At 45.2% G+C, this 16918-nt stretch overlaps 1 protein-coding gene across 1 annotated transcript in view; it reads right to left on the minus strand.

Annotated features, from left to right (window-relative positions):
• The window catches only part of TAOK3 (TAO kinase 3), a 139257-nt gene that overhangs the window by 54875 nt on the left and 67464 nt on the right, over window positions 1-16918 (minus strand). Inside the window, exons 4-8 of the mRNA XM_074973022.1 lie at window positions 15718-15926; window positions 10570-10641; window positions 9054-9155; window positions 5118-5163; window positions 3336-3432 (exon numbers count right to left, since the gene is read on the minus strand). Of these exons, the coding sequence (XP_074829123.1) occupies window positions 3336-3432; window positions 5118-5163; window positions 9054-9155; window positions 10570-10641; window positions 15718-15837 (437 nt within the window). The 5' untranslated portion in view covers window positions 15838-15926. The remainder of the gene's footprint in view (window positions 1-3335; window positions 3433-5117; window positions 5164-9053; window positions 9156-10569; window positions 10642-15717; window positions 15927-16918) is intronic.

The raw sequence follows: 16918 nt of genomic DNA on the forward strand, positions 1-16918 counted from the left end.
CTGGCACGAGACAATCCCTACCCAGTAGTTCTCAACCCACGGCCTGTGGGTTGCTTGCGGCCCAATCAGCACACAGCTGTGGCCGAGGTGACACCTTCAGGGCCATACAGGTAGTATATATACTCTGTGGATGCGGCCCAGAAAACACACAGAGCTGCACATACAGTCCACAATGGTAAATAGGTTGAGAACCACTGTTCTAGACAGACCAGATGGACAGTGTGGGAGAGAAACAGAGGCACATACAGGTAAAGCGACATGCCTAGGGTCACAGCAGGTTAGGGAATAGAACTCAGGTCCCCTGACTCCCAGTCCAGAGTTCTATCCACTAGACCAACACTACTTCTCAAACCTGAACCTATAACTATCCCAACAACTTTTCTCTGGTCTTTCCGTACCAGTGTCCCAGTTAAGGGAGCACACTGGGATGTCAGGGTGCGCTTGTCTGTGCACAGAGTTCATTTCTATAGGGTACACCTACCGAGAAGGCATTTTACAAGCCTGCCCTGTACTGTATGTGCAAAGACAGAACCCAGAAAAAGTGCAAAATACTCAGGAAGTATTTTGGACACCATTATGTCCAATGCTATCTCCAGTTCACTCTAATCTGTGAAAAATTAACTGAAGCTTGTGTAACAGCCCTATGTCACCAGCAAAAAGTCTTCACTGAGTAACAACGTACTGCCCATATTATAGTTATTCTTAGCAAAGCTAGGACATTGGATTCACGGGGGTAGCAAGTGACAGCACGCATAAAGAACTTTGGGTTCGGACAAATATATTTGCTCCTTGCTAGTTTGTCGTTTTCCACTATCTGCAATTTAAAAGAAAAATAGCTTCATCCTATTGCATTCCACGCAGTTCTGTTGGACGTCCTGTTAGAGAACAGGAGAGGATGCACAATTAGGAAACTGCACTTCTTCTGTCTCACCACAGGGTGTCCCCCTTATACCAAGTCGTGCTCAGCTTCTTTGCCTCTCTATGGGGCAGGAAAACAGAAGTTACATGCAGTGTTGGGCCCAGGATATTAGAGAGACAAGGTGGGTGACGTAATATCTTCTATTGGACCAACTTCTCTTGCCAACACAAGTTGGTCCAATAAAAGAAGTGACATGGGCAGTCTGGTTTGGTGGTCACTCAGCCATGAGGCGTGTGCCACGAAGCGCTTTTGTAGAAGAAATTTTGCACGGAGCCAGATGAAAGCCAAGCTCAGTGGAGGCCTGCACTTTCCTCCGAGAGAAGCTGCCCTCCAATTGCATTACTACTTATTACTCATATGACTGTAATGCTTAGTAGCCCCAGTAATAGACATGGACCCCACTATGATGGGTGCTGTAAAAACACAGAACATACACAGTCCTGGCTCCAAAGAGCTTTCCGTGTAAGACAAGAGACAACAGGTGGAAACAGACAGGCAAATACAAGGAAATAATAAGACACTAGCCAAGAGACAGATGACTCCATCAAGACAATGCTCCTCTCTGTGAGCGAATGAGGCCAACCATATTCCTTTGTCTCCCATAATTTCAGACACTAGTGCAGGGGTGGCCAACCTGGGGCTCTGGAGCCACACGCGGCTCTTCAGAAGTTAATATGCGGCTCCTTGTATAGGCACCGATTCCGGGGCTGGAGCTCCAGGCGCCAACTTTCCAGTGTGCTGTGGGTGTTCACTGCTCAACCCCTGGCTCTGCCTCAGGCCCTACCCCCACTCCACCCCTCCCCATAGCCTGCCATGCCCTTGCTCCTCCCTCACAAAGCCTCTTGCATGCCACAGAACAGCTGATTAGGAGGTGCGGGGAGGGTGGGGTGGAGGACGCTGATCAGTGGGGCTGCTGATGGGCAGGAGGCGCTGGGAGCAGCGGGGAGGGGAGTGGAGCTGATGTGGGGGCTGCTGACATATTACTGTGGCTCTTTGGCAATGTACTTTGGTAAATTCTGGCTCCTTCTCAGGCTCTGGTTGGCCACCCCTGCACTAGGGTCCAGCAGAGAACCAGAGTGCTCCTCTTGGCTCTCTGCCGAGTGCAGGAGCTGAGCATCCTTGAGGAGGGTGCGAAGAGCTGTGGCTGAGAGCATAACAATAGTTCTGCCTCTGCTACTACAGAACAGAGTCAACAAGTTCCAACGAAGTGGTTTTCATGAGGTAGCCAGAACATGTTAACGCACTGGAACATCCGCAGTGTCTCTAAAGGAAACTCCTCATTGTAGCAGCCCCAGGATGTGCTAACAGCCTCTCTGCCAAATATTAATCTTGACACTACGCTATCAACACGGGGAGGATTTGAGCCCAATGACTGGTTTCAAACTGTCTCCGGGAATGGAGAATCTTCACCTTTGCTCACTAATTCTGTGCTAACCCAGATCACCCTGTTTCATAGCAATACCCCAGCCTACAGGATTAGGAGTTACCAAAACAAGACCAGACACACACGTGGGTGAAATCATGTTACGTTTCTGACAAAAGACAGGAGAGCCGGAAATTAAAATGGCCACACACTGGCAAACTTTACATCATGCAGGACAATTTCCCAAAACAGCCCGAGTCCAGTAGCAGGCCTGGGGGCTTATGCCTGGTGCTTCAGAGGAAGATGCCTAGTGTGCACACGCTGCTGGTGTGATGCTTTATCCTGGACAAGTGAAGTTTCTTCCTGACCTCTGCAGCGGTCAGCTGATTTCCTGAGGCATGATTTTATCTACGCAGATCTCAGCAAGTACAGTGTAACCGTTACTATTACTGGTCAGAAAGTTAATCAAGCTCTCTTAAATCTGGCTTATGTTTCACTTTACACACCCGTAATCTGCCAGGTATCTTTCTTGTATTTCCTTTGTCTTCACTGATTCACCTAACTGCTTCCTCCCTAGGGTGAGCAGATGTCCTGTTTTTATAGGGACAGTCCCGTTTTGGGGGACTTTTTCTTATATAGGCACCTATTACCCCCCACCCCGACCCTTTTTTCCCCCCACAGTTGCTATCTGGTCACCCTATTCCTCCCTCACATGCAGCCTGTTTTGCCTGGCAAATTTGTTTGGTGACATTGAGAGTGAAAACCACTATCACAGAAAAAGAAATCAGTCATTGGATTGCGGCTTCACTAATGATTGCAGCAAAAGAGCAGGCCCATTAACAAGGAGACCGCTTCTGTTTACAAACATACCCTGGCATCAGCAGTGCTGGGAAAGGGAATACTGAAAGATGACATCAGTGTGTCAGGAAGTTCTGGTTAAATATTACTGTTTTATAAAGGTTACCGGAGTGTAGCAGAGAATTCTCTAAGGCTTCTCATCAGCCCTCAACCCAGAGCAAGATAAAACATGGCAGTACTGGACCGTACTCTTACCTATGAATCTTAGCATGAGAATGCAGGTAGGCCAGTCCCTGCAAGGCACCATGGGTAATGGCAGCAATCTCCACTTCCTGAAGTGGTTTCTTGTGAACTAAAGGGTTTAAACAACAAGATGAGGTAAGTTAGATTTGTTCCTTGCCAAGGAGTTACACAGCCCTGGGATAGGAAGAGTTAGTCACATTCTTGGAACAACAACAACAACAACTGACCTTTGCAGGCCATGAGTAGGGTAATACCTATAGACACCTATGTATTTCCTATGGCAAAGAGGTAGAAGGAGGTTCAGGATGAATATAAAGTAGAGGTGTCTAAGCACATTCCATAGAGCCCTCAAATATGACCAGCACATGCCTGTGGCTGACTATATCTTAGATACAGAGGTGTGGCCCATAAAGTATGGCTTTTAGCTAGCTTGGGATGGGTTTCCTCCTCCTCTGTACAGGCACTGTGAATGCCTTGGGGTTTGGTTTTAGTTCTGAGGTCACACTAGCCTCCCGTACTGCAAACCTATCTGCAACTATTCCTTCTAACTGCAGGGCAAGAACAAAGCTGATCATTTGGAGGTTTCCATTATTACTGAACAGACAACAAGCAGTTCCCGTTTATCTATCAAGGAAGATACAAGCCCAAGAAAAAGGCGGCAAGCATTTATTTTTTCATTTTACAACATGTAAATGTGCCAGCTAGGTACAGCCCTTGGGCTCCTGGCAAATTCTCAGTGTGGCCCTTGACATCTTGAAGTTTGGGCAGCCCTGTTATAGATAGGGCCCTATCAAATTCACAGCCATGAAAAACATGTCACGGACCGCGCAATCTGGTCTCCCCCTGTGAAATCTGGTCTTTTATGTGCTTTTACCCCATACTACAGATTTAATGGGGGAGACCAGCGTTTCTCAAACTGGGGGTCCTGACCCAAAAGGGGACTGCGGGGGGGGGGGAGGAGGAGGAGGAGAGGGGAGGGAAGGTCACAACTTTATTTCATGGGGGTGTGTCGCGATATTGTCACCCTTACTTCTGCTCTGCCTTCAGAGCTGGGTGGCTGGAGAGCAGCAGCTGTTGGCCGGGCGCCCAGCTCTGAAGGCAGCACCCCGCCAGCAGCCACGCAGAAGTGTGGCAATACCATACTAAGCCACCCTTACTTCTGCGCTGCTGCCTTCAGAGCTGGGTGGACAGAGCGTGGCAGCCGCTGACTGAGGGCCTGGCTCTGCAGGCAGCAGTGCAGAAGGAAGGGTGGCAATACCATACCAGGCCATCCTTACTTCTGCGCTGCTGCTGGCGACAGCGCTGCCTTCAGAGCTGGGCTCCCGGCCAGCAGCTGCTGCTCTCCAGCTGCCCAGCTCTGAAGGGAGCACTGCCGCCAGCAGCAGCGCAGAATTAGGGTAGCATTACCGCAACCCCCCTACAATAACCTTGCGACACCCCCTCCACACAACTCCTTGTTGGGTCAAGACCCCTAGAATTACAACACCATGAAATTTCAGATTTAAATAACTGAAATCATGAAATTTACGATTTTTAAAATCCTATGACCATGAAATTGATCAAAATGGACCATGAATTTGGTAGGGCCCTAGTTATAGAACATATAGGGCTTAGAAGACCCACACAGGACTTGGCCATGACTTAAGGCACTAGCAGGGTTCACTGGAAGTATAGACAGCCTATGACATCTGTGAAATGGTTTCCTGAGCACCCATCTCAGCCAAAAAAACAACCCCCCTCCAGAAAGTTGTATTCCAAACAAATATGTGGTAGAAATGATACTTCACAGCTTACCTTCTAGCAAATCAGAAGCCGATCCTAAGCAGTATTCCATCACCAACTGCGACAGAAATAAACACAAGCATTAACCATAAGGGAGGTAGAATACCCAATAATGGTGAAACATGAGACAATCCGGAATGGCTGGGTTTTGCACTGGCTCAGCACACCAAGGAATATGGAATCCTAGCGTTAAAGAATGGCCCACAAAGGACTGGCATTTCCTCATCTCAGCTCATGACCATGATGTGATAACGCAGAAAGAGAATTTTGTGGGGTTTTAAAACCGTTTACACAGGGCACCTCCCCCCGCAATTTGAGCATATGATGCCATCTGCAGAGCTCTGCAGGATCCCCGGCTTAATGCACCATCCTAGCTCAGAAAAAACCACAACACCTTTCAGCAAAGCTAAGGGCAGGCCCCTAGACCCTCTCCCATTCTCAGCTCATGGGAAGAGGCCCTAAGCACAGCAGTACAACGAGTCCCTTCCTCAGCCCACCACCTGCACAGTGAACCCTCCTTCCAAGGGCCATCACTGGCCCGAGACAAGGCATCTCCAACATCATCTCTATTTCGCTTCAGGGCCTGAGAAGAGTTGTGAACTAGGTGGTCCAATAATATTTGATTGGCCATGGGAAGGGAATGGGTAGCTTAATCACCTGGTGTTCGTGCTTGTCCATGGCAAGTTCCTGGCCCCTGGGTTGGCAGGAGCTGGGCGTGTGGCAAAAATGGCATATTTAATTTTGGCTAAAGGGGTGACTTGCGCTGCTCCATAATTATGGAGCAAGGGAGCTCTGTCCAGTTCGTTGCAACTGAAAGCCTGGTGGCTACAGTGTAAGGCCTCCAGGGGGGTCTTTGAGTGAGAGAGAAAGACATGGAAAGGAATGTCGGGAGGCAGTGTTCCAAGGCTTCTGCTGATTAGTGGAATTTCTGTGCTCTCACCTGCCTCAAGTCACTGAATGAAGGATGTTCTCTCTTAGAGACAAACGCAGCAAGGATGGATTCGTATTAAATGTAGATCTTACAACTAACTGCGTGAATTGCATTGCCTTTTCACTGGACTAAGATTGATTTGCACTGATATTTTGTGTCCAATCAATCTAGGAATAGAAACTAATCTGATTAATCGTGTCAGAATTGGTAATTGAAGAGTTTATTGTAGAATGCTTTTTGCTCTGTTCTAGCCCCAAGTTGGTATTTTAAATATTTCATAGCCCAATGCATTTATCTGCTGAAAGCACTTTAAATAAAATAACTAAGACAGGGAGCCAGCTAGCTGTTTTAATATTTGTGAGGAAAATATGCAAAGAGAAATTCATTTTTCATCTCTCCCCCATAAAATTTAGGATGCTGAGCTGTAAGTGCAGTCAGCAGGATTTCTCTGAGCAAAAAAGTGAGCCCTAATGTGGATTTTCACAGCTGGAGCACGTTTTAAACATGTCCTGTTTATTCCTCCTCTTAATGAAATGTGAAAATCAAAAGCAGCTTGAAACACTCTTGCATGGAACGCTGAAGGCCATGAACACACTTAGCAGCATCCCCTTAGGGCTGGATATTTGCACTTATTGCTTATTTGGTATTTCTCCGGCTCCACTATTTCCAATAACCCCATTCAGTCTGCTGGAGACAACGCATCAGCCCCTTTAATACAGCCAAAGGGCAATGCTTTGCGGTGTCCTTTACTCAGCACACAATGCAGGCCAGCAACAGCCAGCCAGGTGTGCCTTGGTTAGGGGTGGATGTAGCCTTCCAATTCAAATAATACACTGACTACACTAAACTGCTGAGGGGGCACCAGTCACCTTCAGTACCCTTCGCTCTGGCACCACAACCTTCACCCTGGCCTGGTGAGGAGGGGAGGCCCTAGGGCGGTGGAAGAGCAGGCTCACCCCACATTCACCCTGCAGTGGTGACACTTCTGCCCTGTGTGGCTCACCTGGACTCTCTGGAACCCCGGCACTAGGTTGCAATGCCACAGAACCACTTAGGTTTCACCAGGCCACCCCTCCGTCATAACCATAGTAAGATCGTGTACGTGTTAGATTTCAGAAGGGCTGATCTAGGGACACACTGTATGCAGACATGGATCTCAGCATCCACGGATCTCAGCATCCACAAGTTTATGAAACCCAGAACCCTGAAGTTTCTTAGCCAGCCCACTAGGACTAATCGATGTAGCTCAATTGGGTCGGTGTCTGTTTTCCTCACCTAATTACACTGCACATCGACATTGTTCTCAGTGTTTGTTTTAATTCACTTGATTCAATTCCTGCATGTTTTATATTCAGGCAGAGGCATTAGTTGTAGGATGGAATTGGAGACGTTTGTAGGTTATGGATGGCAAAGAGTTTGCATTTGGTTATAAAACTTGATTTTCAAGCTTCATCAGAGAATAAATGCCTCCTAATGTAACTGGTGCTACCTCAGTGATTGCCCCATTTTCCAGATCTTTAATAATCATAGTAATCACTACCAGGCCTACTACGGAACTTGAAATGTCCTGCTCTTATCAGTCTGCGTTGACGAAAATTAACAATTTATTCCTCCTCGCTTTTTCTCTTAGCCAGTTTTTGATCCATGACAATGTTGCCTCTTGCCCCATGACTATTATGTTTCTGTAGTAGCTTCTTGTGGAAGTCCTGGTCAAAGACCTTTTGAAAAGCTAAGTGAATTACCTGGTTCTCCTTCATCCATTATTTTATGGACATGTTCAAAGAGTCCTAATGAGTGAGTGAGAGGAATGGTTTTCCTTTGCAGAGCCATGCCAGTTGGATCCTATCATATTATATTCTTCTAGGCATTATTTTATTTTTCGTTAGTTATAGTTGCCACTAATATCCCAAGCACAGATGTAAGGATCTGTAATTCACTGGATCACCCCACTGACTTTCGTAAAGTTTAGGATAGAATCTACCACTATAAGCAGTCATTTATATGGAGATTATTGTTTTAAAGACCCTAAAAAATTGGGCTTTCAGTACTTAGAAACTATAACATGTAAAGGCCTTTGGGCATGGACATCAACAAATTATGGGCTTGACCCAAAGTCTACTGAATTCAACAGAAAGACTCGGACTTCAATGAGCTTTGGAGGAGATGCTACATAATCACCATAAAAGAGGTTTGGGCTGAAGGCTGAGAAACTGCAAAGAAACCCTGGGGTTGCAAGAAATATGGTAGGGAGTCAATAAATAAAACACTTCGACAAATTCTACCTTACAGTAGACTTACGAGCTAGATGTTCAAATTACCTACAGACCCTTCGATCACACAGTCAAATCCCAGCAGAGTCAAGCAAACCCTTTGTTCTTCTGAAGCAGATTAGCTAGCTGCCATGATGTTGATTGTGAGGGGATGCTGGAGGAACTCTTATTACAAAACTAAATGCCCTGGCCAATCTGCGTGAACTAACAAGGTACTTTTATATAGATGTAGGGATCTGCCCCAGTGTCCTTGTCCAGAATTTCCACTCCCCTTGTAAATCACTTTGAGGATCCTTCAAGATAAAAGAGACTACAAGGAATATTAAGCATTCAGTGTTGTGTGGAAAGACAGGATCATTTACCAGATATTCAGTCACCTACGGGCAAGTGGTCCTGCCCGGGAATACAGGGACTTGACAACTGCTGGTGCTGTTACACAGTGCTACCGTGATATGGGTGCCCACCATCGTGCCCGTGCTCACTCTATTCAGATCATGAAGGCTTAGGAGATTGTTGCTAGCAAGTGCCATAGACCTGCAAGCAAGCAGTTCCATGATTCAAAAATCAAGTTCCCTCTGCCACACAGAGTTCTGTGTCGTCAGCACAAACCACGTTTCACCACCAGGAGACCAAATACATTCTTCTAAATGCAAGAACCTTCTGTTTGCTCCATGTTACAATAAAATTCTTATGGGGGGAGCGGGGGGAGAGAAGGAGAGCTGGAAATGCCACGGGGCTCGCACTCACCCAGGCAGTGTGCTCTTTCAGGTAACAGCCCTTGTACTCTACAGTGTTGGGGTGCTTCAGCTGCCGTAGGAACTGGACTTCCTTGATGATATCCTGCCATTTCTATTGAAAACAAAATGGGAGGTATTCCCTCCTTACGTCAATCCCTCATTCTCCACGACAACCTGTGGCTCCTGCAGCACAGTCAGGTGTTACTGCAGATTTGGGAAGCGACCATGAGACAATTTTACTATCGGAGACGGTCAACAGAACCACCACCCCATTTTCTCTCCTTTTCCCAGCCTCCCAATTAACTCCAGCCCTACCCCTCGTTGCTACCATCTCATCGTTCCCTTTCACTGTTTACATTACTTGTTAGGACAACCAGCCAGTCATATCAGGAGAACTACGGGACCGATACCAGGAAGTGGATGAAGGCTTTCAAAACCTCCTTGCGAACTCTGAGCTAGATGGGAGGGGGCAATCTAGCTCTGTTCATCTTACACAGAAGCAAAAAAATTCCCCAAAGGTGGTGTCACTTCTAATCACTGACCTTTGAAATCACCCTAGTTCAAATCATGTCAGCTGTTAAGAGATAAAATTAACTCAATTCATTAAATATAATCATATTGGTGAAGGGTTTAAATAAACCACACAGGTCTCCAGCAACTGGCCAATGACAGGTAGATTTATTTTATCCCTCCATGACTAACTTAGAGATAACCAGTTCAGGGTTTATTTTATACCCTTCTCTCCATATGCCAAAACCTCAAGTACAGTCCCACCCTGAATCAACAGTTGCAAGAACTGATTGTATTGTAGTTGTCGAGGTCCATGTTGTACAAAGACAAGTAAAAAAAGAGTTAGTCAAAAAGAGGAAAACTTAGCTATTAAGGTCAACTTTTGGGTTCCCACCATACTATTGTGAGAGTTATTTTATCTGCAAAAACACTGCTACTGTTCTACAGGCTATATTTGAAGTGTTAAGTTTTCTCAGATTTATTACGAAACCAGTGCTTCCAAAACCAGACAGCAGTAACTGAAAGCTGTCACGAAGGCTTGTGGTGTGAGAAGTCTGCTGTAACTATTAGGTTTTGATTCCTTCTGTAATGTAATAAAAGGCATACTGACATTTGAAATGTCAGACGTAACAGGTAACGCACATGCTGGAGACCAACACAGCAGAGTAGGAAAAACATCTGAAACTGCCTCTTCCTTATTAATAGCACAGAAGCCTGCTCTCTACTGCAAGTCCACACATCAATCCAGCTAGATAACGTCTACCGAAGTAGCAAGCTTTACAAGAGAAGATCATCCAAGAAAGCAACAAATGAAGTGTTTAAAACCTTTAAAATCTACCATTCATCAGACTTCACACGGACTCATTTTCCTTTCCTATGGAAGTGAGTGACTATTACATGCACTAAAGAATCTGGTTTGCTAAGGCCAAAGGAAATCCCCAGCTAACCTCTCTGTACAGGTTTATATGGCTGCTGTGCACAGAATTCACGTGAAAAACTAGCTCGATCTATCTTACCTCATTCGTTTGCTTCCCACTGTAGGACATTTTCTTAACTGCCACCACTTCATTAGTGTGGGAATGTGTGGCCTGGAGCAGGGGAAAGAGAGAAAAATTAAATCAGAATTTTTTCCTATAGAGTCAGATGTGTCTTCGGCTAAGTCCAGGCTTTCCCTTCTTAACCCACGTACTGGCAAGCTCACATGCTTAGGAGACTCCTTTCCTTTGGACTCTAATTTAGGATACCACCATTTGGACCCCAGCTGCCACATGGGCTCATCCATTTGTCCAATTCCAAGCTATCAGCAACAGCTCTACTACGGTGCAAACCTGGGACCCGACTGTGTCTAGTGAGAGCTTTGCTACTGACTCTAGCAGTATCAGGATCAGGCCTCTGGGAACCGCAGAGCAACTTGGCAAAGCACGATGCATGCTGGCCCAGATTTCAACGGCCCTGCCCAGTAGCCACCAGACCCCAGCTAACACAAAGAGAATGAGTAACGGCTCTCCTATTGGATTGACCTATCTAATATTTTATTCTCCCTGGACTCCTTGGGACATCCCCCAACCCCAGCAAATTGCAGATCTGGTAGCTGTTTGACAATATGAAAGCCTTCTCCTGAAGGGTAGCTGATCCCAAAGGCCACCTTCTGGAGAACTTCACTGGTCTAGACAAGGCCAGCAGGCAAGTGTGCCTTTGCAGTGGTTGATATATGGGTATGGAACTTCTGGCACCCATCTCAATCCCTCTATCCCCAGTTTCCAAGAGAACTCTGTTTTTTTCCTGGAAGGCCTGACAATCAAGAGAGATCAACGTTGGCCCAATACGTATTCCCCTTTCCTCCCTCTCGCTGTTTCCAGTCCCCTTCACTGGCTTTGTTTTAAACGTTGAGGGAGATTTTATTATGCTTCATTTGTATTATGTATTAGTAGCACTGCACATGACCCTAATGCTTTGGGGTGGGGGAGACGGGGTATTTTAGTAACAACGTAAAGCCTTTTTTAAATGTAAAGGGCTTGGCACCAAAAGATCCCCTAGATTTGGTTCCAGAATCGCAGCAGTTGGAGATGAAAGCTGTATTAGGTTGTTACACCCCGCCCCCTTGGCCAGTGAAGGATCATGCCCTGCCCTATAGTCGTCAACACTTAGTTTAGTTTTAAAAGATTCAAGCAATGGAGCTCTCGTGACTTTCCTTGCAAGACTAACCTGCAGCCCAAGACATTGCACTGTTAGTAAGGAATAGGCTCGTCACAGATAATATTATGGGGCAGTTTTACCGCATAAAGAAAAGGAGGACTTGTGGCACCTTAGAGACTAACCAATTTATTTGAGCATAAGCTTTCGTGAGCTGTAGCTGTAGCTCACGAAAGCTTATGCTCAAATAAATTGGTTAGTCTCTAAGGTGCCACAAGTCCTCCTTTTCTTTATGCGAATACAGACTAACACGGCTGTTACTCTGAAACCTGTCTTTTACCGCATAGTAACCAAGAAATAATAAAGTTTCAGGAACGGTTTTGAAGTAGAGGGAGTAATCTACTTCACTTACCGGATGGGGTCACCCAATTTAGACAGCCTATGTGCCCTTGTTTTCTTGACCGCTAACGTCTGAACAGGCACCATATTATCAAGCTGAACCATCTGTATCAGTTCAAGCACAAATGACTATTTCAAAACAGCACAGGGGCTTTGTTTAAAGACACCAAAAAATCCCCCCAGGACAATCAGATTTTAAACAGACCCTGTTAGGCCCCTAAACGTCCCCTACTTCATGCCAAGTGTAAGCCTTCAGACAAGTCTTGCAACATCAGATACCCAACCCAACACACAGAGGTCATCGGGTTTGCTATGAGCCTGAGGGTGCATGGATGTTCCTTGTCACCATCCCTTTGTGCTATAGGATTGGTTCTCATGAGGCAGCTATTGCTATTTCCAAGAATCCTGTTCTTGGAGAGCTGATCAGAGTGACAGTGTCACTTGCTGGCTTGTGCATCCAAACTAAAGCTGGCAACGATTTTCAGGTCCAACACCCTTCAATTCTCCCTCCTTGCCAGGCCTCATTAAAAGCCTGATCCTGCAAGTTGTCAAATGCCCTCAGCACCCAGGGAGTTCAGCTTGAGACAGGGATGCTCAATATACATTGCAGGATTGGACCCCTAAATGAGAGGTGACTCTGAATCTTGGGTGATTTTTATACGTGTGCTACAATATTGTACCTAGGCAGCACGGGGAAAGCTCAGGAGAACACTTCAAAAGTAGCACAAATTTCCTGCCTTTTGAAAGTGTAGGTTAAATGTTTAATGTTATTTCAAGGGAACAAGCTAGACATTAGACCATGTATTGTGAGCTAACTGCGTATTAAATATTTTTATTATCAAAGCCATTGAGTTTATGAAAATTCTACTTTTCTTTAGCCTGCATAACAAAAGAAGAGTTGACTGAAGCTTGAAAACTCATGGCTCCAGAATAAGTGATCTATTTGCCTGGACTGGCAACAAGCCACCTTGAGCTCTCCAAGAGTGTCAAACACAAAGTGAACAATTTAGTCTGAAACATGATTAAATGCTGTTATCTCTGTAACCACTGGAAATTTGAAGAACAAGATTGGCAACAGCTGAAAGCTCAGAATTTGCAATAAGTTAAAAGGGAGGCATAACAAACTTGGTGTTTCACTTGTGTGGACAAGTAATGTTCTTTCACGAATATATTAATCCCCCAAGATGTTTTGTCATGCAGACAGTGTCTTCAAGGGAAAATAGTGCTACACTGGGTCAACATAAATACCAAGAGAATTACTGAAGAGAGTTAATGGATTTAGACTAATGTCTGGCACAATGGAATAGGTAAAATTGTGTTCTGCTGTCAGAAGCATGAAGCCCTCATTGGTGAATTAAGGAAAGCCAGAAGAAACAGCTTTTGGATAAGATGAAAAGCTGTAGCCCTGACCACTTGAGATCCTGATTCACCATTAAAGATCTCAAGCACATTTTGCTTCATTGGAGTTAGCACTGTCATTCTGGAAAAATTTCAAATTAATTCTTTCTACCACCCCCATTATTGGATGTGGGTTTCCTGCCCTGACTTGTTGCGTGGTATTGCTGTTCCATGTTAAACAGTGGCCATATTCCATCATAGCAGAGGGCAATTGTTGCATTTAAAGTGCTTTGGAATCCTTCAGACTGAAATAAGCTACGGAGTTTTCAAGTGTAAATGACAAATACCTACACGTTGAAACATTTTGGGCTGCCTTTAGCAGATCCATTGTGATTTGCCAGGGTCTTCACAAATGAACACAGCTTTTAATATCCCCTCATTTGCTTTGTCAAATACCATCCACCACTTTGTTTTCATGGTTCAGTGTTTAACTAGCCTAATGTTATTGAGGAAAACGATCTCTGACTGAAAGTATGAAATTGCTTGGTGAAGGTGCATAAACCCCGAAACCTGGTGACAAAATGAGGCCAGAAATATTTTAGCCTTTGTTCAGTCCACTAGGAAAAATACCGATAATAGTGAAAAGTAGCTAGCACAGCAGAATGAAGTAACAAAATTCCTACTTTCACAAGTATTCTGTTGAAGTTTAGTGCTCATAGCAGGCTATGAAATTCAAATGCTATCATTATCATGAAAAGAAACAGATCAATGCCTTTGCTGAATACAGTGGTGTCAGTACCAACTCAGATAAAAAGGTCAAACAAAACAAATGCAGCAAACTAGCCAATCAATTGTGCCTAAACACACACACTGCACTAGACAATTATCCTTAAAAACAGAGCACTGCTCAGTAATTTTGCCGTACAGATAATGACGGTTAGAAAGCTCAACAAAAGCACCACCACAGAACTAGTCATACTCTACAGCTGTAAGAAAGTTCATCCAAAATGAAGACACAGATCTCTGTAGCTATTTCCCTCCAAGCTGTCACATTTATCATCCTACATTAATTCTCAGTTATATACGTACACTTCCATGCATTGAGATGTCACCCCAAGTTGTTTCAATGGACAAAACAGCAAAAAGTTGCTAACAGGACTATATAGGGGAGAAAAACTGGGCCAATAAGAGAAAGGCAAACCATTGTCCTTCCAATACGAAGAGTGATGGGCAAAGATGACAAATCTTTGGGGAGAGTTTTTGAGAACTGAATGGAAGGGAAACAATTTGCAAGAATAAAGCTGTATGCAAGTGGGGTTCCAGAAGGGCATTTCCAAAGGTGAACCCATGTTGCGGGTCCGTAGAATCACAGAAGTTCAAGCTGGAGAACACCTGTTAGAGTCTCTCTCTGCCAATGCAGGATTATTCCCTACTCAGTATATTTTCTAGTGTTTTTGTACATTCTAGTTTCAAGCACTAGGTACACAGGTAGTGCCATACCCGAACAGACCATTGGTTCATCTAGTCCAGTATCCTGCCTCTGACAGTGGCCAGTATCAGATCCTTAAGATCTTCAGAACTTTTGGGTGAATCCCATGTAATCCGGGTGACTTGCTGCAACACCTCAGTCAGTTCCATATTACGAGAAAAGAATGAGTGAGTATTTCCCCAGCATAGCCTGGGATGAAGACTAATGCAATGCAAAGACTATTTAGGCTGCTCCCTTTGGTCTGTGCTGGTGGCTTAGCAGACCTACTACTTCCCTCACAAGCTTCCATAGACCTTAATAAATTTCCTTTTTATTTGACATTACATCTTTGGCTACTTGCTCTTCCAACTTTACTTTTTATCTATTCGAGGTTGTGGTCAAGGTTTTCAAAACTGATGAATGATTTTGAAGGCCCAACTTGAGACATCTTAAAGAGGACTAATTTTCAGAGATCAGATGCTCGGCACTTTCTGAAAACTGGATTATGTTCTGCCTGGCTAAATTTGTCCAGACCAGATTTGTCCATCTTCAACCAGATACAGCATTCCCTTCTCACCGCGAGCAGCTATGTCTTAAATGCCTTGCATTGATACAGTGAGGTTGGGCTTCGCCCAGAGACAGCTGCACTTCAGAAGTGGATTAAGAGATGTCTCTATCATACAATCATCTCACAGGTGTACTGATAGGAAGCTAGTGTATGTAAGGTCCTCATAACTTTGTATCAGAGTCACTTCTAAAAGTCCCATGTTTTATTATTACTGACAAGTGTTTCTTTGGAGAAATGTGGGTGAACAAATCTACTTACAAAGTAAACTGCTCCAAAACTTCCATGTCCAATTTCATGTAAACCCACAAATATTTCCTCAGGATCATCTTTGTAGAATAGGTCAGCTATCTCTGGGTCCTTCGGCATCCCTTTGCGCATGTTGAACAGTATTATGACCTAGTTCGCGCTTTAAATTCCCAATCAGTTTCTTCCCTCATTGACAAAGTAGTTTGCAGATAACACAGCACCTGGGAGAACAACAACGTTCATCATTTACCAGATACTTTTATGCATGTTTTTGTTCATACTTTCTACAGTGAAATTAGAGGAAATAACTTCAAAACAACAAGGCTTACCCATTGTTTCCTTCAAGTACTATTAGTCAAATAGAGGAGTATAGATAACTAGGCATTCTGTGCGTAATAGCCATTTATTGGATACCGAAGTGACTACTGCAGTTTGAGGCTATACTAATGTCCATTAGAAGAGGGAAGTTGTTTCGGGATTACGTGGAACATTACGCGATAGAAGTTTCTACTAACAGTCTCAATGCAGATCCCCTGATGTGCCAGTTTTTAAAGAAACACATTTTGTTATCCATCCTTTTATAAGTCTCTCTTGTTTGGATATCACTCTTTCCACTTGCCAATTGGTGGCCTGCTCTATTAAATTTACAGAGGATAATTTGAAAGGATGGGATTTTCAGGAAGTGCCTAAATGCACTAGTCCCATTGGCTTTCAATAGCTCCTAAGTCACAGAGGTGTTTTTGAAAATCCAACCCTACAGCCTGTCAGTGGTTTTCAAACTTTTTTTTCTGGGGACCCAGTTGAAGAAAATTGTTGATGCCCGCAACCCAACAGAGGGCTTTGGGGCTCTGGGCTAGGGGAAGGGGGTCAGAGCTCTGTGGTGGGGGTGGGGATGGGGATGAGAGGTTTGGGATGCAGGAGAGGCTCCAGGTTTGGGGGGAGCTCAGGGCTGGGGCAGGGGGTGCAGGCTCTGGGGTGGGGCCAGGGATGAGGGGTTTGGGTGCAGGAAGGGGTTCCGGGTTGGGGAGCTCAGGGCTGGGGCAGGGGATTGGGGCACGGATCTACCTTCGGCGGCTCCCAGTCAGCAGCACAGCCGGTGTGCAGAGGCAGGCTTCCTGCCTGTCCCGGCACCACGGACCGCGCTGTGCCTGAAGTGGCCAGCAGCAGGTCCGGCTCCTTTGCGGAGGCACGCAAGCGGCTCCGCACAGCTCTC

This window comes from Natator depressus, chromosome 15 (assembly GCF_965152275.1).
Source record: "Natator depressus isolate rNatDep1 chromosome 15, rNatDep2.hap1, whole genome shotgun sequence".
In the NCBI taxonomy this organism is placed as follows: domain Eukaryota; kingdom Metazoa; phylum Chordata; order Testudines; family Cheloniidae; genus Natator; species Natator depressus.